This window comes from Eleutherodactylus coqui, chromosome 1, assembly GCF_035609145.1.
Source record: "Eleutherodactylus coqui strain aEleCoq1 chromosome 1, aEleCoq1.hap1, whole genome shotgun sequence".
Taxonomy (NCBI): domain Eukaryota; kingdom Metazoa; phylum Chordata; class Amphibia; order Anura; family Eleutherodactylidae; genus Eleutherodactylus; species Eleutherodactylus coqui.
Genome location: NC_089837.1, coordinates 58,507,762 through 58,528,792, shown reverse-complemented (window position 1 = coordinate 58,528,792; position 21,031 = coordinate 58,507,762). Strand labels below are relative to the sequence as shown.

The 21,031-nt window shown below is 43.2% G+C and overlaps 1 protein-coding gene across 1 annotated transcript in view; it reads left to right on the top strand.

Moving 5' to 3' along the window:
* Positions 1–21,031, top strand: part of LOC136618248 (hatching enzyme 1.2-like) — a 66,646-nt gene that overhangs the window by 11,382 nt on the left and 34,233 nt on the right. The window contains exons 2-5 of the mRNA XM_066594318.1: positions 9,449–9,566; positions 10,027–10,048; positions 11,560–11,616; positions 16,010–16,144. Of these exons, the coding sequence (XP_066450415.1) occupies positions 9,449–9,566; positions 10,027–10,048; positions 11,560–11,616; positions 16,010–16,144 (332 nt within the window). The remainder of the gene's footprint in view (positions 1–9,448; positions 9,567–10,026; positions 10,049–11,559; positions 11,617–16,009; positions 16,145–21,031) is intronic.

The window sequence follows — 21,031 nt, the reverse complement described above, 5'->3', positions numbered from 1 at the left end:
GTAGGAAGTGTATAGGCGGACGCCTGAAACATTTCTGTAGCAAGAGTATAGACGAACCCCTGAAGCATTTCTGTAGCAAGAGTATAGGCGAACCCCTGAAACATTGGTATACCAAGAGTATTGGTGAACACCTGAAAAAATTAGTATACCAAGAATATAGGCGAAGCCTGGAAAAATTAGTTGCCTAAGAGTATAGGCGAGGGCCTGAAAAATTGGTGTACCAAGGGTACAAGTGCACCCCTGAAAAATTGCTTAACCCCGAGGGCAGGTAAAACCCATAAACATTTTTTAAAGATACAGCTCGTTGTTGCTTAATATGTAACAGAGCCGCGAGGCAGCCCTCCGAAAACATTGGTTTTAACAGAGCCTTTTGGCCCGCAGAAAAATTGGCAGTTCAGCGTGATGATATGCTGTTTGAGGAGGCGGAGGAGGAGTAATATCTGAGAGCGATAGACCAAGCTACTTCTCCCTTTTTGGAGGGCTATAAAACTGGCAAAGGCCTTGGAGAGTGTTCCCCTGCCTGCGCTGGACATACTGCCTGATTCCTGCACCTCCCCTGCTAGTTGGCCCTCTGAACTGCGTCTTCCACCACTAGTGCTGTCAGATAGGAACTTTTTCCACCAGGGCCCTGTGGTATTGCATCACTCTTGTACCCTTTTTCGGGAATGAGAGTGGAAAGGTTCTCCTTATACTGCGGGTCAAGAAGGGTGTACACCCAGTAATCCATGGTGGCCAGAATGCATCTAACGCAAGGGTCACGGGAAAGGCAGCCTCACATGAAGTCATGAAGTCAGCCATGTGTGCCAGGGTCCCAGTACGCAACACATCACTGTCCTCACTAGGAGGATAACATTCAGGATCCTCCTCCTCCTCTTCAGCCCATACACGCTGAAGAGATGAGAGGTAAGCAGCATGGGTACCCTCTGCAGTGTGGCCAGCAGTCTCTTCCCTCTCCTCTTCCTCCTCTTCCTCCTCCAAAATGCGCTGAGATATAGACGTGAGGGTGGTCTGGCTATTAAGCGACATACTGTCATCCCCCATCTCCTGTTCTAACCGCAAAGCATCAGCCTTTATGCTTAGCAGTGAACTTCTCAGCAGGCAAAGCAGCAGGATGGTAATGTTAATGATGGCCGCATCACGACTCACCATTTGGGTAGACTCCTCAAAGTTTCCGAGGACCTGGCAGATGTCTGCCATCCATGCCCACTCCGCTGTAAAGAACTGCAGAGGCTGAGTACCACTCTGCCGTGCCATGTTGCAGCTGGTATTCCAGAATTGATCTACGCTGCGCGTAAAGCCTGGCCAACATGTGCAGCGTAGAATTCCAGCGTGTGGGAACGTCGCACAGCAGTCGATGCTCTGGCAGCTGAAACCAACGTTACAGTGTCCTGAGGGCGGCAGCGTCCGTGGTGGACTTGCGGAAATGTGCGCAGACGCGGCGCACCTTGCTGAGCAGGTCAGACAAGTGGGGGTAGCTTTTCAGAAACCGCTGAACCACCAGATTGAAGACGTGGGCCAGGCATGGCACGTTTGTAAGGCTGCCAAGCTGCAGAAGCGCCACCAGGTTACGGCCGTTGTCACACACGACCATGCCCGGTTGGAGGCTCAGCGGCAAAAGCCAGAGGTCAGACTGCTCCGTCAGACCCTGTAACAACTCGGGGGCCATGTGCCTCTTGTCACCTAAGCTGATTAGTTTCAGCATGGCTTGCTGACGCTTGCCCACCGCTGTGCTGCTGCGGCATGCGCTACCGACTGCTGGCTACGTGCTCACACTTCTCAATTGAGAGGTGGAGGTGGCGGAGGAGGAGGAAAAACAATGCCCACCTGGCCTGACAAGCTGTGAGTCTCTTAGCATTGGCGAGATATACCAAGTTTTTATGATCAGTATACATGGTAATGGGATGCCTTGCCCCCTCAAGATGGTGACGCCACTCTTCTAGAAACCACTTAATCACCAATAACTCACGATTACCCACGCCATAGTTCCGTTCCGTTGAACTGAACTTCCGCGAGAAGAACGCACATGGACTATATCCAGATCTCCCGCTGACTTCCTGAGACAATACAGCCACCGCCCCCACCTCAGACGCATCGACCTCAATGAAGAACGGTCGCCGAGCGCCAGGCTTTACTAGCTCTGGGGCAGCAGTAAACGCCTTTTTGAGATGACTAAAAGCCTCTAGGGCCTCTGGCGACCATCTTACCAAGTCTGCACCCTTCTTGGTAAGATCGGTCAGGGGTTGAGAAATAGCAGAATAATTCTTAATGAATTTACGGTAAAAATTTGCGAAACCTAAAAACCGCTGAAGAGCTTTCAGGTTATCTGACCTGACCCATTGGGAGATTGCAGTCATTTTATCAGACTCCATTTGAATCTCCATGGGTGAAATCACATAACCAAGGGAAGATACTTGTTTAGTACCAAAAATGCATTTCTCCAACTTGACAAAAGGTGGTACTCACGCAAACGGGTCAGAACCAGCCTCAGGTGCCACACATGTGAATCCCAGTCTGGGGAGTACACCAGAAGGTCATCGAGATATATGACCAAAAATACCCCCAGGAAGTCGTGGAATACTGAGTTCATAAATCCCTGGAACACTGCGGGGGCATTACAAAGTCCGAAGGGCATGACTAGATATTCGAAATGTCCGATTGAGGTGTTGAACGCGGTCTTCCACTCATCTCCCTTTCGGATGTGAATTACATTGTAAGCCCCCCTTAAGTCCAATTTGGAAAAACAGTGGGCCCCTACCACCTGATTCAATAAATCAGGAATCAAGGGCAAGGAACACTGGTTCTTCATTGTAATTTTATTCAAAGCCCGATAATCCACACAAGGCCTCAATGTCCCATCCTTCTTCTCTACAAAGAAGAGACCTGCCCCAGCAGGGGACCTGGATGGCCTGATATGTCGCTTGGCCAGAGATTTTGAGATATAGGACCTAAGGGCTTTGTGCTCACGCCCAGACAAATTGAAAATGGCTTCCTTAGGGATGGGACTGTTTGAGATCAAATCAATACCACAGTCCTACTCCCTATTGGGAGGCAAAGTCTCAGACAGTTTCTTAAAAAATACGTCATGAAAATCAGACAAATACTCAGGAATAAGTATGGTATCTGCTGAACACATGGATATAGTAGCAAAGTGACTATGACAGGACAACCCCATATGTGTCAATTCCCGAGTGGACCAATCAAATCGGGGATTGTGCAGCGCCAACCAGGGCATACCAAACACTACATCAACTGACATCCTTTCCATTACCAAGAACGACAGATTCTCAGAATGGAGAACACCCACAGTGAACTGTAAAATGGGAGTCCTCCATTGTACAACACCCGCCGACAGAGGTGTAGAATCAATACTAGTGAAGCGAATGGGAATCTTTAACGCCAAGAATTCAGTCATCAGAGGTCTGACAAAACTTAAACTAATCAAATTGGCGTCAGCACCCGAATCAATAAAAGCTTGAATGGACCGTGTGAAATTCCGGAAGCCAATCTGACAAGGCACCAACAACTTAGGGAGTACCTGTGATCCTAGGTGATCTTCCCAAAAATCGCCTAGGATCTGAAGTTTTCCGCCGGTTCGGACTGATGTTGTAGACATTTCTGAGGACAGGTTGCTACACGATGTCCGGCTTTCCCACAATAGAGGCACTTCCATAGGCTCGGCCCTAGAAGTTGGCATGGGAGAAGTGGGAGCGGGTCTGTGGGATTCCCTAGCCTTACGGGCCTGATGCTCCTCTTTTCTCAGCCTCCTGTCAGATTTGACCACCAATTCCATTGCATCATTGAGTGTCACGGGAGCGGGATGAGAAATGAGTAGATCCTTGACAGCGTCAGAGAGACCCAACAAAAACACATCTTTAAGGGCGCTATCATTCCAAGAGGTGTCACATGCATACAGTCTAAATTTAGAGCAATAGTCCTCTACCCACTGCTGCTGCTGACGTAGAGACATGAGATGAGATACCACCAACCCCGCATGGTCTGGCTCATCAAAAATACCTCCAAGTTCCTGAAAAAACAAATCAACTGACTGCAGGCTAGCCGAACTCTCGGGTAAGGAGTAGGCCCATGTCTGGGGGAAACCCCGAAGTAAGGACATAATCAATCCAATTTTCTGGGATTCTGAGATGGAGGAGCGGGGTCGCATCCGAAAATACAATCTACATGCCTGCTGAAAAACAAAAAACTTGCTCCTGTCCCCTGAAAATACCTCAGGACACTTGGGCTCAGGAATAGAAGGGGCGGTAGAAACATGCACTAACTCCCACTGCTCCTGGGCCACCATACGACCGGACAGGTCTTGGATCACAACCACTAAATCCTGCAACTGACTTGCGAGGGTACTCATGGCCGACATTGGAGAGCAATTTTAGGGGCCAGTTATTATGCTACAGTATACTACCCTGGATACACCAGCCCGGGTGCCCTAGATCTCACCCACAACCCCTGTCCCTGCCTGCTTGCCTCCACTCCTGGCTAACCCCAGGCGGGCAACTGGGCGGGCAACTGGGCTACTCTAACTAGGGACCGAAAAAGGGACGCTGGTGTACGTGGATGGAAGGGTAGAATACCAACAGGAAAGGCAGATGTAAATAACCAACACGAACAATACTAAGAAGAACTGAAGCAGATGGAAAAACCTTCCGGATAATAGCAAGGGATAGCAGACAAGCTGACAGAAGCAGGAGACCAACAGAGGCAGACTAGCTAGCACACTGAGGAATACCAATAACTGGCAGTGATTGCAAGTCTCTGCCCAACCTTTAAACAAAAGCCTCCGCCCAGGGGCGGAGAGAGGAAAACAGCCAACTCTCAACAGAACTCAACAAAAGGGAGCTTGTACACGGCAGCTGCACTCACAGGTGCGTGCGCATGACGCCGGGCGCCCCCAGCACCACGCTGCCCAGCCAGCCAGACACTCGCGCCCCCGGCAGCCGGACAACAAGCCGTGGGGACGCGCCCCGTCCGTGGGACCCCACAGACCGCCGCTCCAGGAGGACCAGCAACCGCCGCATGGTAACATACTGCCTTTACTACTACCTCACTGACAGACAACTGTGTCTCATCATCCTCATCCACAAAAAGCTCTTGAGACAGTTGCCGGAAGTCCCCAGCCTCATCACCCAGACTCTGGGAAATTTCCAAATGTTGGGTATCGGTCACGACAAACTCCTCAGGACCATACTAATACAAACTGCTACACCTTATCGAAATGTAACTGCTGATGTCTTATGCCTTAATTATACGCATTTTCCAAAACTGTGGAATATGATTCAAACAAGTTATCACAACGAAACATGTGAAAGGCAATAATGGATTCACCATGATATTTCTTAATTCATTATACACTTCAGTATTGTGAGTTATATTTATATACTTTGTATTACTATTAACTAATAAAATATTTGTTAAAGGAAATTACAGTTGTCATTATACCTTTATAATAAAGTTATACAACTAGAAAACTGTCATCCATTAGCAGGTACAATAGTTGTTTACATAGTTAAGAACCCATCAAGCCTCCATTACGGACCATAAAGATCCATGACTTGGGCTCAGTTTCAGCATTCAGCAGTGAAAGGCTGTAATCTGTAGTATAATGAGGGATGAGAATCTGTTGTAGTAAACCTTGTTTCTATAGATGTGTTCACTATTAGGCCTCATTCACGCGATTGGTTTTACGCTGCTATTTAGCCATGAAAATATGTCAGCAGAAAATCGTGACCATGTTTAGCATTGGATTGCAATGCATTTATTCATATAAGTAATTTTCGGGCGCGTGAAAAAAATCACACCGTCAAAACGTGACATCTCGCTGTGGGAATAGATAGGACTTGACCTATCTTTTGCCAGAAAACGCTGGAAGCTCCCATAGACTCCTATTGGACCTTAAAAAAAGGGAGGGGGAATGCGTTTATCTGCGTCCGGCACTCGGATAAGAAGACAACTGCCTCTATTTAAGCTGCGTAAGCTATTAGAAGTCATTCTGAGGATTTCTGCCAACCAGCGGAATTCAACACTGCAGCTAATTTTTCCTGCGATATGCCCTTGTGAATTGACGAGAAAACGCTAATTAAGCTTGAGACTCAATCGCGGCTATTCTTCATTAATGCAATTTTACGGTGCGTGCAAACGGCCATAAAAACGCATGCAATTGTGTGAATAGTCCTTAGAGGATGCATCTTTAAGACACTTGAAGTTAGCTAGACGGTTCTCCTATGAGTTCAACCTGCCATGAAACAGGTTGAGTAAAAACTAGCTGAGATCACCAATTTTAGGGGGATCAGGTGACAATGTAATGTATATGGAAGTCTCCTAATTGTTCCCTGGCAGCAGATATCAGGCTAAGGAGGGAATGGGCATTTAGGATTTTAAAAGCTACAATGGGACTATCGATTTCCTTTGCACCCAGTAGAAACAGTCACATATTTCAAAAGTTGTCCCACAGCTCCATTTAAAAAAAGTTTTCGAGAGTTACAATGGCAGGCTTCTCTCTTAGCACTTGAAAAATCAGAGTGCTGTAAGAGAAGAAAAAAGCCATAGTCGCCTCTCCCGTTCCACTTGGTGGTTTTCACTTCTGACTGTAGAACAATAATGTCCCAACAATAGGACAAGTGACTGCTGCAGTTAATCACCAGCTGGAGTGAGTCGGTGTTTGCCTGTAGAAGTCACATGGTCCTGGTGTTGGTGAGGTCATCGCTGGCTTGATGAAGTAGGAACGAAAAAAGGTACCGGGGTACATACAGAACCAGAGTGGCAGGGGTGTGGGGAATTAAAGGGTTTTCCGTGAAAAATACTATTGTATTAGTTGTATTGTAATAATTGATCAGCTGGGGTCCGTCGTTCAGGACCCCGACCAATCAGCTGAGATGACGCATGCTGTCAGTGCCGCAAATACACAGAGGTTGGAGCTGAAGCAGTGGAATTCTCCGCGCCAACTTATGTGTAGTGACTGGGGTCTCATTGAAATAAACGTGAGTACATATTGTTTTGGAGTACAAGTAATCTATTGTATAACTTTTATTAATTTTTTAGGGAGACTGGGGGAAATAAAGAAATTCTGCCATTTGTTTTTTTGGATTTCATTTTTACGGCACTCGGTGTACAAAATAAATAATGTGGTGACAGCACGATTCCGGTGACTTCAGGTTTATGCAGGTTTTTTTATGTTTTGCTATTTCTGTTCACACAAAAACCCTTTTTTTTGAAGATTTGCTTTTGGGTTGCCACATTCTAAGAGCCCTAACATTTTTATTTTTCCATCGAGCTCTATGAGGGCTTGAATTTTGTGGGATGAACTCTTAGTTTTCTAATAAATCAAATTTTTGGGAACATATAATATTTTCATTTCTTTTCATTCCATTTTCTTCTACAGGCAAGAATGACAAAATATGCAATTCTGGCATGGCTTTTTACTTTTAATGGCATTCACCGTGCAGTATAAATAATATGTTAAATTATTTCTGCAGACCTGAATAATTATCTCAATTTATATAGGTTTTTTTTTCAACTTTTTCACACTTTTTTAAAAATGTTTTTTTTTGTTTACCACTGCATGCAAAGACCCACAAACATTTTTCTTTTTTTGTCAACAGCGCTGCAAATGGGGGTTTTCTTTTGAGGAATGGGTTGTACTTTTTCATGCCAACATTTGTTGATCCATGCAATATTTTGATCATTTTCTATTCCATTCTATCTAAGGCAACATAGGCAAAAATTAGTCATTTTCGTCATGTGTTTTTTTTCATCACATGCACAGTGTGGGATAAATAATATACTAACGTTTTTCTGGGTGATTATGAACGCAGTGATACCACATGTGTTTTTTTATTTATTTACGTAGTAAAGGGGGAAAGGTGTGGTTTTGGCATTTTTATTTTTATTATTTTGTTATACTTTTTAAAATTTTCATTGTGGAGGTCAATGGGTGAAATAGGGAGTTTTCTCCCCTTGTCAGTCTTTTACATGCAGGAACGCATTGACCGTGGTTTCTTAAAATGTTAAAGAGCAGGGATCCGTGTTTTTTTCAGTCCCTGCTGTTAGAGCAAGTGCCAGGCTATCATGGGACAGCCAAGCACCTGCTCCCCATGGCACGGGGGACTCGTGCCATGCTTCTGATGCAGCCGTTGTCAAAAGACGGCGCTGCAGAATAACTTATGGTTCATCGTTCAGTTTCTCCAGACATAAAAACTGAATGAGGGTCGGCCCGTCGGCAGTAATTCAACTATAGACAGCTGCCTGTTTACTACCGTGTTCCCCCGAAAATAAGACAGTGTCTTATATTAATTTTTGTTCAAAAAGGTTTAACTTTTTTACATGTACAGCTGCCTGGACACTATTTAAATTGACTTTTTAAATTAACTGTTAGGAGGGCTTAATTTTGGAGTAGGGCTTATATTTCAAGCCTCCTCAAAAAGCCTGAAAAATCATTTTGCATCCTCAAAAATTCTGGAAAATCATGCTATGTCTTATTTTCTGGGTACGTCTTATTTTCAGGGAAACAGGGTACGAATAGAGGTGACAGGATCTCTGCCCTGCTCTTCCTCTACTCACTGAGCAATCATTGCTCCTGTATGACAGCAAAGGAGCAATTATTGCTGGGATCACTATTGGGCGCTTCTGTGCCCGACAGTCGTCCCATGTGGAACGACCCTAAAGCTGCAGGCAGCTTTAGGCACAACAAATAATATGCAGCTAAAGATTGCACTGAGGTAACTATGTGTGGTCACATTGTGATTTCAAAGACGCTATAACCCGACAATCACAAGAAATTATGTTTGGTCATGGCAACTTGCGCAGTGTAGACCCAGCCTAAAAATATCTTCTCCATTTTGGAGTTGAATGGGATTCCCGATCTTCACCCAAAGATTAATATGGCTCACAAGGTACAAAAGGTTGGGGACTTCTGTTCTACCCTGCTGTCTCCTCAGCTGTAGGCCTCCTCCTTGGACGTTACATGTCCATTACTTGAATGACAAATCTAACTAATAATGCAGGGATTTCGCTTTGGGCTGTATAGACAAGTAGATTTGCTGATCATGAGCGTCGAAAAGCTGTGTGAGAACCCTCATCGCAGCTGTAATAGCAGCCATATTGGTTGTTGCCCAGTTTCCCTAAAACCCAATCAAACAACACAATAGAAGATGACAACTCCAAGACAATGGGACAGTTTCTGTCCAAAATTTTATTTGTAACAATTTTTGTATACAGCATCCACTCTACTAATTCTTGACCTGCTATATATTGGTTTCTAGTATATATTTATGGTGCTCCCCACTGAGAGGAATTTTCTAAGGTATTTGTGCCATTCAGATGCTTAAGTATGTATATAACTGATTACTGGGAATTCTTATATGTCATGGTTTTTGGGTTATTTTGTTCTGTTGATGAAGGATTCTGTGTGTAATGATTGGCTGTTCCTGCTGTCATTCAGGGTTTACACAGAACATCTCCTGCAGATCTCTTTGCAGTATCTTACAATGTACAAGACCATGGAGCTGATGACGTTTGCTCTACTGCTGTGTTTGGCTGGCCAGGCTCTGACAAAACCGGTAAGTTACGATCTACTCACGTTAGTTTCTTTTTCTTATGTCTTTGGAAGCTAGAAATTATACATTGCTTGTACACACCACATTATTGTATCATTTTTAAGGATGAGCGAACCTACTCGGCCACGCCCCTTTTTCACCCGAGCGCCGCGATTTTCAAGTACTTCCGTACTCGGGCGAAAAGATTCGGGGGGCGCCGTGGGTGAGTGAGGGGTTGCAGCGGGGAGTGGGGGGGAGAGGGAGAGAGAGAGGGTTCCCCCCTGTTCCCCGCTGCTACTCCCCCGCTCCGCCACGCCTCCCCCCGCCCCCAGAATCTTTTCACCCGACTATGGAAGTACTGGAAAATCGCGGTGCTCGATCGAGTAATTACTCGAAACGAGTAGGTTCGCTCATCTCTAATCATTTTCTTGGAATGTCTTGAACTTTTCTGTTAGACTCAGTAGTCTCCTATTTTTTCTTACAGGTGCAGAAACATCCTGTTAAGAGTAAGTACTGAATATTTTCATACTGTTAAGGCCAGAATATACTAATACCACATACAGACATAGTGCAGCTCCAATATATGTATGTGTTTACACTTGTGACTTTGAATGACCCCACCACCCCCATCTCTTGCTAAAATCCTGCTGACACCATTCCTCTAATATGAGTTAATGGGATAGACCTTTAGATGAGACATCATGATATGCAGGACCAGTTTTATTAAAAATGGGACTCTGGCTAACAAGTAATAGTTCATCAAGTCACCATTTTTTCCCCAAAATCCCTATGGTAATGATGTAGTAGCAAAACGATCGAGTATTGTACAAAGAGGGCTTGCTTTGGCATAGGGTTATGGGCTAAAGCAAATTCCCATCCCCACAGCAGAATGAGACTTCAGGGTGCGATAGTTTTTCTATCCTTGCCTTGCGATCTCTGACCAGAAGCCGGAAGGACAGCGTAGTTGATGGCTGCTGTAGAGCTGAAGAGAGTGTATGTGTGCCATTCGTCCCCAAGTTCCTGCCCTACGGGCTATTTGAGGCTGTCTCCGTTGACATGTACTCTAAAGGAGACTTCAGCAGCCATTCCTGAAGTAACCTGTATTGTGGATTCTATTGTGATAATAGCTGGTGTACAGCCTATACTACAGCAGCAAATGGAAGACCTATTAGCTAGATACTCCATAAATTGCGCAGCTGCACTAGGGAATATTGCTAACTATTGTTCTATGGACTTAGTAATTCAAGACAGTCCACAGAGTAGTCTGCGGTGGGAAACTTTGTTCTGTTTATTGTTCCTGAGGTAAGGGGCTTGTTGACGATCACCTATTTCAGCCGGATGGGCCCAACTTGAAGTTTTATTAATAAAAATTTTGAACATCGCATAATGTCTGCCTACAGAAGTTTCCCTCAGAGGCCTCACTGGGCCACTCTTCCAAGGGGGCTCTACAACGAGGTAAAATGCTGCCCTGTACCCGACCTTAGGGCCCTGTGCCCGGGCATGAGAGCATCGTGCCCCTGCTGTCTGAAATGTGGGACAAGGTACAATGACTCCTACTCGTACACATAGCCAAGTGCAAACCGAGATAAGTGACTCTGTAGCCCCCTCCATATCGGTGAGTGCAGATTCCTTCTCAGCCAGTGACTCAGGGAACCCTTTATCTTCCCTCAGGTCCTCGAACTTTTTAGTGAAGTGGCCAAATTTAATATTCCCTTATGGTTTGGGTCAGTGAAGACATCAATGGAAAATTAGTGGGGCTTAGTCCTTTGGAAGTGGGATCCCTGGGAGATGGGAGCCTTGAGCAGTTGCTCAATTTGACATCCTGTATAAGCAGCTCTGATAATATGACCCTAATACTGTATGTGCCAAATGTGAACAGCTCTGCTACGGTACACGTGTGCAACTGTATATCCAAGAAAAAAATCATAATCCATAAGAACTAACCAAATCATCCTGTTTCATAGTGATTGCTCCTTGTCCTCTCATATTTTATCATCTTTGTATATTATCTCCACAGATAAGAATTCTGCCGAGGGTCCGACCGTATTTGAACTCATCCTGGCTGCAAACAAAGGTGAAGCTTTTATTAAAGTTTCTATATGTAGAGCAAAAACATTACAGCACCGTATTAGGCAGAAAACTCCATATGATGTTAAATACTTCTGTATAAAGGCAACAAACGTATTGTAGAGGTAATACTTTAATTGACTAACCAGAAAAATATATATGCAAGCTTTCCGGGCTACTAGGCTGCTTGCCAGGCTGGTATAACCAAACTGACAAAGACGCCTAGTAGCCTTGAAAGCTTGCATATATATTTTTCTGGTTGGTCAATTAAAGGGGCTGTTCCAACATGGCAAGTTATTCCGGATCCACAGCAGATCCGTTCAGCACAAGTGAAAAAAATTCCCACGCTCCGGGATAAGCAATGCAATAGATCAGGGGTCTATATATGAAATACTATTTATTAATGCGACGCGTTTCGGCATTACACAATGCCTTTTTCAAGCATACAACAGATCTCAATATAGGTGGACCCGTGTGCCCCGCACTCCTCACAGTGAGTAGAAGACTGAATGGAGCGCTGGTTGCACAAGCACATTAGCGCTCCACTCACTTTCAATGCGACTATGGAGATAGCCGAGCAACACCAGCTCAGATATTTCTATTTGCCCCATTGAAATAAATGGAGAGCTGATTGCACATGCTCAGCCAGCGTTCCATTCATGCTGATGTCACTGGGGGTGGGAGGAGCAACCCCTACAGTGACAGGCAGAATGGGACAAGGAAGTCCCTACTCAAGATCGCGGGGTCTTATTCGTAAGAACCCCACTAATCAGTAAGATTTGCCACGTTAATTTAAGCTCTTTAGGGTATCCCCTCTATATCAGTTTTGCCTTTTTCATACAAGAATATTTCAAATCCCATTAACCCTTCAGGACCAAAGATATTTCTTTTTTTTTTTATTCTTTCGTCCTTGCCTTCCTAGACCCATAACTTAATTTTTCAATTGGAGTGGTCGTATGAGGGCTTATTTTTTGCAGAAGGAATTGTATTTTTTATTGGTAGTATTTAATGTAGCATATAATGTATGGAAAAACTTAAAAAAATGTAAAAGTAGGAAGAAATGCAATTGCGACATCTGTGGGAACGTTTGGCTTTTACAGCGTTCACAATGCAGTAAAAATCACATATAAATTTTGTTCTATGGGTCAGTATGATTGCTATGATACCAAATTTATATCGTTTTTAAATGTTTCTCTATTTTTAATAAGTAAATACAAGTTTTCTTTTTAAAAATTGCTTTCCGTCGCCATATTCTGAGACCCGTAGCATTTTAATTTTTTTGTCAATTGTGATGTCTGAGGGCTTGTTTTTTGTGGGGTGAGCTGTATTAGCAAGATTTGGGGGAATATATGTCTTTTTATGTTTCAACGGTTTTTATTGAAATAAAATCTTAAGGGTGGCAACACTCTGCCGCAATTTCCCCACGCAGGGGGGTAAAGTTTTGGCATTACAGTACAGAGTCTTTGGCCTGTTTTTAACTTATATAATATAAATAACAAATAACAGAGCTAAAATATTTATTCAGTTTGCAAGGATAGGGTTACATCATGGTGTTATGAGTCTCACATGTTTTTATTAGAATGATAGGGGGGTGGGGGGGGGGTAAAACAGATCTCGATGTCCTCCAGCTCTGGTCATGACTAAGAGATTCATTATTTTTTATTAGAAGTCTTTGCCACCTTCATAGTGGATATTTTTAGGTTAGTGAATATAACTAGATGGATCTAGCAGGATCTTCCACTTATGTCCTCATTTGGTTGTATAGATTAGGGATGTTGATGTGCGTTATCCAGGGATTCCATATCTTCTCGAATTGGGGAGTTGTGTCTTGCCGGATGGCTACAAGCTTTTCGTTTACAAAAATCTTATTTATTCGTGTTATGCAGGCTTCGAAGGGTAGTGTAGGTTTTCTCCATTGTTGTGCTATTAGTATGCGAGCTGCCATAGTTATATGTTGGAGTAACTTAAATGTAGGGTTGCGCATTCCTGTGGGTTTATTTCCCAGTAATAGGATGAATGGGTCTAGTCCAATATCTGTCCCTGTTACCGAAGCTATGAGATGGGAGATTTTTTTCCAGAAGTCCTGGGCTTTTGGGCATGACCACCATATGTGTTTATGAGAACCCGTGTCATTGCATCCTCTAAAGCATAATTGTGAGATATCTGGGTATATGTTGTATAGTCTTTCGGGTACTAGGTACGCTCTGTGTAGTACCTTTAGGGAGGTCTCGGTTAATGATATTTGCCAGCTATTCTTGCTGAGGGTTTCACAACAATGGTGCAAGCGAGCTAATGATAAGGTTGTGTTAAAATCAGTTTCCCACTGTAGCATGCAAAGTAGCTTGTGGTCTGATAGTGTGTTGTTTAACATGGCATAAAAGTGGGATAAGGTTCCCGGGTGAGTGGGGCAAAACTTACATATGGCTTCCATCCGATTTAATTCTATCTTTGTTGATAGCTTTAGTTTTGAGGTCCAAAAGTGGAAGATCTGCATTTTCCTCCACCACTCGCCAGGTGGTGGGTTGTAGTGGCTGTTAAAAGTGGACATCGATATTCAGATTATTTGCTTTCCACCATATGAATTGAGACTCTTCTAGCCCGGGTGGGAAGTCTGGATTATGGCACAAAGGTGTCAATGGTGATGGGGTAGCGGGTACGTTTATTTTAAATCTAGTTTGTGTCCATAATAGTATGGAGAAGAAAGTATATGGAGAGTTGGTTTTTAGATTGGGTAGGAGGGGGACTTTTGTCCACAGAAGTGATGGCCAGGTGTATGGTTTAAATTTGGTTTCCTCTATGGTGGTCCATAGTGGCGATTGGGAGCCTGCATATACGGGTGGTATTTGGGCCAGTCTCGCAGCCTTATAGTATTTTATAATACAGGGTACTGACAGCCCCCCGTGTTTCTTATGGAGATGCATTATGGGTTTGGATATTCTGGGGCGTTTGTGTGCCCAGATGAATGAGGATATTTTCTTTTGAAAGGAGCGTAGTTCTGGGGTTGGGACTGGTATGGGGAGGGTTCTAAAGAGATATAGCAACTTTGGAAGTAGAGTCATTTTAATGTTATGGATGCGACCGATCCACGATAAGAGTGGGTTTTCCCATCTCACCATATATGTCTTTTTAATCACTTTTTTAATTCAACTTTTATTTAGAGGTTTGATTTTAAAAAAACAAAACACAACTCTGGCATTCCATCATTTTAGTTTTTACCTGCCTTCACCTTGCAGGATAGATATTGTGATATTTTAATAGTTTGGACTTGACGACTTGGACTTATGTACATGGCGACACCAAATGTGTTGGGTTTTTTAATTGTTTCGATTTTTATGGGGGAAAAGTTTTCTTTTTAAATTATAATATTTTTACATTTTTTTACTGTTATAAAAAAACCTTCTAAATGTGATCATTTGATTGCTTATACTATATACTGCAATGCTTCATGCTGCCTATCAACATGGAGGAATCTATGCTTAGCAGTAGGCTCCAGGCTGCCATGCTAGCTTATCAGTACCTCCAATATTACTGCAGAGGTGCCATCAGGGCATGGGAGTGGTTTCCCCCTTCTCTGCTGACCATTTAGATGCGCAGTCAGCTTTGAGAGTGGCATTTAAAGAGTTAACTGAGAGTTAGCTCTGATCGCGGCAGTTACCAGAAGTAATCTGGTATGAAGCAGACTCGGCTCCTGAGCCCGTTCCATACACCCTTCACGACTGCCCGATGCAATGCCCCCATTGGTGGTTGTGAAGGGGTTAAAGATTCCAAAAAAGTAACTTTTTGGCCTCCTGAAATATGTAGCTAGTTTTTGGTGAATTAATAGAGCATGCTGTGGATGATACATTGCCCAGTATTGAAGGGGGTTTCTCATCAAGACAATTTTTTTCAAAAGCCTCAACAGTCATGGGGAGCTTGGGATGGTCATGGATTACCTTTGCAGCAACCCCTGAAGGTGAAATGTGGTATTACACATTGGTTATTTCAAATGAATGGATATCATGTAAAGCATGGCCAGACTGAGCTCACCAGAGTGAGAGATGATCTTTGTTAACCTTTCCCCACCACAGCTCATACAGGGAGATGCCAAGCAGGGGTCAGTCCCCTATAGGGTCCATATGCCCTATTAGGGACAGCGGTTTTCTTTGTCAAACCAAATGTCTATGGACAGGCACAGGCCTAATTTACATGGAGATATATTTTGCTATGATAGAAACAGGGGACAAATGGAATGAAGTATGGCTATAGGGTCAGACTGCACATGATTTGTATGCAGTCTGTAACCATAGAGATGCATAGGTCTGTACAGGAGCTGTACACATAAAACCGTAGCGTAATTATATTTTTAAGTGAGACCTATTGTAAAAATATCAGAAAACAATTCATGTTTTCCATCTTCTTAGGTATTCGAAAGTACCTGAATGGAGGTGATATTGCCATTAACATCTACCGTAATGCTATAAAATGTGAAGAATGCAAGTGGCCAAAGAATGAAAATGGAAGCGCCCAAGTACCCTACGTTCTAGATCCTCAGTACTGTAAGTGCCTCTTATTTGTTTTGTCATTAAGTGTTTTTTTAAGTTACTTCTTTTGACCAAAGAATAACAACTGGGATGTAATAACATCAATAATAGTAAAGGTTTTTTTTTCCAGGACTTCAATATTGATGTACTATCTGTGAGATAGCTGAATAGTGGGAACACAGGGTTTCATTGTTCCCTTCTTTGTATACCCAGGCACAGCGTCATACATATAGATGTGGCTGTGCCTGGTACTGCAGCTAAATGCAACTCAGTCCTATTCAGGTGTAGTACGGTACTGTTGTATCCTGTCTCCACTGGAACTAGGGGTGGAGACATGGGTTGGGCTGGCTCACTGACAGGAAAGGTGCTGGTGATGCCCCCAGTTGTTGATTTGCTGATGCTTGAATGGGCCAGAGCAGTGGATTGCCAGGCTTGCCGGCCTCGTTCATTCTTCATCGCCAACCCCGCTGTCCCCTGCAGCCTCCTGTAAGTTCCCCCCTGGTGCCTCCAGTAACTTTCCCAGCCAGCCATCTCTCACTTTTTCCCTCGCAGCTCCTGTGACTTACGCCGCCACTGCCCCTTGTGCCATTGCAGCAGGTGTGCCGCTGTGCTCAGCTCCTTCAGCCTCACCTCATTTCCCCTCACTGCTCCTGTCAGTTACCCAGCCACTGCCCCGTGTGCCGTTGCGGCTCCTGCACCATAAGGCTCCCTGTGGCTGTGCTCCGCTCTTTCTGCAGTGCCGCTGAAGACGCGGGGGTCAACACATGCAGCGCCTGTAAGCCACCAGGCAGATGACATGCTGATAGCTGAGGGGGGTTGTTATTGAGAAACAGCCAATCCACTGCTGGGGGCGTCACCAGCACCTTCCCTGTCAATGAGTCAGCCCAACCCATTTCTCCACTGCTAGTTCCGGTGAAGACAAGATACAACACTCCCATGTAGTACTGGCCACAACCATTTATATGACCCTGTGCGTTTGTAATCAATGATTGTAACAGAGCGTTCCCTAAGCATTACCTATTAGGTCCTGGAACCTCTTTAATGATAACCACTTGGAATCATAAAATGGTAGAGTTGGAACGGACCTCCAGGGTCATCGGGTCCAACCCTCTGCTTAATGCAGGGTTCATAAAATAATCCCACACAGATGTCTGTCCAGCCTCTGTTTGAAGACTTCCATTGAAGGAGAACTCACCACCTCTCGTGGCAACCTGTTCAACTCATTGATCACCCTCACTATCAGAAAGCTTTTCTAATATCTAATTTGTGTTTCCTCCCTTTCAGTTTCATCCCATTGCTTCTAGTCTTTCCTTGTGCAAATGAGAATAGGGCTGATCCCTCTGCACTGTGACAGCCCTTCAGATATTTGTAGACAGCTATTAAGTGTCCTCTCAGCTTTCTTTTTTGCAAGATAAACATTCCTCAAATCGTTTAACCGTTCCTCATAGGACATGATTTGCAGACCACTCATCATCCAGGTAGCTCTTCTCTGAACTCGCTCAAGCTTGCCTATGTCTTTTTTAAATCGCGGTGCCCAGAACTGGACACAACTTTCCATATGAGGTCTAACCAAGGAAGAGAACAAGCGGATAATTACCTTACGTGATCTAGATTCTAGACTATACTTCTCTTAATACATCCCAGAATTGTTTTTACCTTTTTGGCTGCTGCATCACATTGGTGACTCATGCTCAGTCTATGATCTATTAGTATACCCAAGTCTTTTTCACATGTGCTGCTGCTTAGCCCAATTCCTCCCATTCTGTATGTGCTTTTTTCATTTTTCTTGCCCAGATGTAGAACTTTGCATTTATCTTTGTTAAATGCCATTGTGTTAGTTGCTGCCCACTGTCCAAGCTTTTCTAGTTTTTTTTTTAATCCTTTCTCTCTTCTCTAGTGTTATCTAGACCTCCTAGATTTGTGTCATCAGCAAATTTGATCAGTTTCCCCTCAATTCCCTCCTTCAGATCACTTATAAAAATGTTGAACAACACTGGGCCCAGGACAGAGCATTGTGGTACCCCACTTGACACATTCTTCCACTTGGATGTGCAGCCATTTATGACCACTCTTTGAGTACGATCACTCAGCCAGTTGTGAATCCACCTAACAGTTGCCTTGTCAATCCCATATTTGGTCATTCTGTCAATAAGTATAGTAAGAAATACTTTGTCAAATGCTTTATTGAAGTCAAGATATACTATATCTACCGCATTTTCCTGATTACCCAGTTGATAATTCTGTCATAGAAGGAAATAAGATTTGTCTGGCATGACTTGTTTGTTACAAACCCATGCTTGCTCTGGTTAATTACTCCATTTTTATCCAAGTACTTGCATACATGCTGTTTAATAATTTGTTCAAAGATCCTTCCCAGTATAGAAGTCCGGCTCACAGGTCTGTAGTTTCCTGGATCAACCGTCTTCCCTTTTTTGAAAATAGGGACAACATTTGCCCTTTTCCAATACTCTGGGGCTTCTCCTGCTCTGCAGGAATTTTCAAAGATTATGGCGAGCAGTTCAACAATTACCTCAACTGCTTCCTTTAGTATCCTAGGATATAATTCATCTGAACCTGAAGACTTGAATTTATTTAAGTTAGCTAAGTGTTCTCTCACCATCTCTCTGCTTATAAATTACCTGCATTCCTTTATTCCTCTAATAACACAGTAAAGATCAGTTAATGTTTAATCTACTTTCTGAGAGAAAACAGATACAAAATTGGAATGTAAAAGTTCGGCCTTCTCAACATCATTTTTAGCCAATTCACCATTTTCATCCTGTAAACATCCAATTGCATCTTTGACATTTCTTTTGCTTTTGACATACCTGCAAAATTCGTTTTTTATTGCTTTTAGACTGTGTTGCAAGCCTTAATTTATTATTAGCTTTAGCTTTTTTGACACTTGCCCTACAGTTTTTTGCAGAACGCATTATATTCCTCTTTAGATATTACTCCTTTTTTCCATTTGATAAGCATATTTTTCTTCCTTTAACATGTGTGTACGTTCTGTGTTCATCCATCCTGGTCTCTTTAAATGCTTCCCATTCTTCCTTCTTTTTGGGATTGTTAAGGATTGTGCTTTGAGAGTCTCATTTCACAATATTTCCCAACCTTCTTGGACATTTCTGTCCTTAAGAACATCCAGCCATTGGATCCGTTCTACTCTCTTCTGAGTCCATTAAAATCTGCCTTTCTGGAATCCCACCTTGGGACCTGAGTCTCTTTAGGTTTTCCTCCCCTTGTTATCCAAAATTCAATGATAGCATGATCACTGCCTCCTAAGGTCCCACTCTTACTTCCTCAAGCACTTCCTTCCTGCTGGTAAGAATTGGTTCCAAGATAGCAGATCCCTTTGTTATCTCTTCTACATTTTGGAAGATAAAGTTGTCAGCAAGAGCAGATAAGAATTTGTTGGATCCAATACCTTTACCTGAAAGAGATTCCCAAGAAATATGTCACATCCACCCAGGACATGCTGGATCCATAACACACAGATCTCACACAAATGTGCACAAGCAGTGTAAAAAAAAATAACAAACCAAAATATGGGAACTCTTTCCCTATCAAAATAACCTCAGGTACGGGGACCTGCCTAAATGCAGGCAATTTGTGCTAACAAGGACGTAGCTGACCTCGTACCTCAGCCCTCCTTAGTTAACCCTTCGTGGCACATGGGAAAAATAAGCACCACAAACTTAGCTTTGATGTAGCAGACAAATGTGCGATCTAGGAGCAAGCTCTGACTGAGACCAGAGTCAGAGCTAGACTTAAGATTCAACAGCAATTCAGTCTAGACTCAGCCAGAATAAATAGCCGTGACAATTACCCTCTGGTGCAGCTAAGCATGTCTCACCTAATACCACAACCACCAGGGTCAGAAGATGGAGAACCACCTGCAAAATCTGCACTAGACTATCAGCATGGCAGCAATCTCAGAACCACCACAACCAAATGTCTGGATAGTTAAAATGCCCCATGATCACTATGTCATGCTTTTTTGAGAGCTTTACCATTTGATTAAGAAAGAGTTCATCCATATCTTCTGCTTGTCCAGGTTGCCTATAGTAAATGTCTACAATTGTGTCCTTTCTGTTGTTCTCTCCTTGTAATCTTACCCAAACAGTTTCTACAGAACCATCATGCTCTGAAGTTTGAATCTCAGTGGAGATGAATGTTTTCCTATCATACAATGCAATACCTCCTCCCCTTTTATTAAGTCTGTTTCTTATAAATAAGTTGTATCCTTCAAGCCTTGTATTCCAATCATGTGTGTCATTCCACCAAGTTTCCATGATGCCTATGATATTATATTTTTTTCTGTGTTAGGAGCTCCAGTTCTCCTTGTTTGTTTCCTATGCTCTGTGCATTTGTGCAGAACCGTTTTAGTTTGTGATTGGTGTCTCTTGCTCCTCTTCTTTACATCTGAATTTTTTTCTGTTTCTTCTTTCATTCCACTTCTAATAGCAAGGGTTTTAAATGTATTAATTAGCTGTATTCACTAGCAACTGTAGTATAAATAATGTTGTATTACTAATTTTAATATGATTATTATAAACATAGATTTTATTTCATTTGAATATCATTTTATGGATGTATTATATGCATAAGGCCTCATGCACAAGGCTGTATTAGGACTCAGATTAAAATCCCTTACTACGGCACCTATAGAAGTGTATAGGCCCATTCTGTATCCTGGTACCATATTTCAAAAACATTTTGGGGTATTTTCTGAAAAAAAAAGCAGCATGTTCTATTAGATGCCATAATACAGAAGATTATAATATCTCTATAATATGGCTCCATACAGAAGCTCCACGGAGAGAATTTTCCATTCTTAGAGAAAGCTCAAGTGACTGGCACATTCAGAGTATACTTTAGTAAATACAAATCCACTTGGCC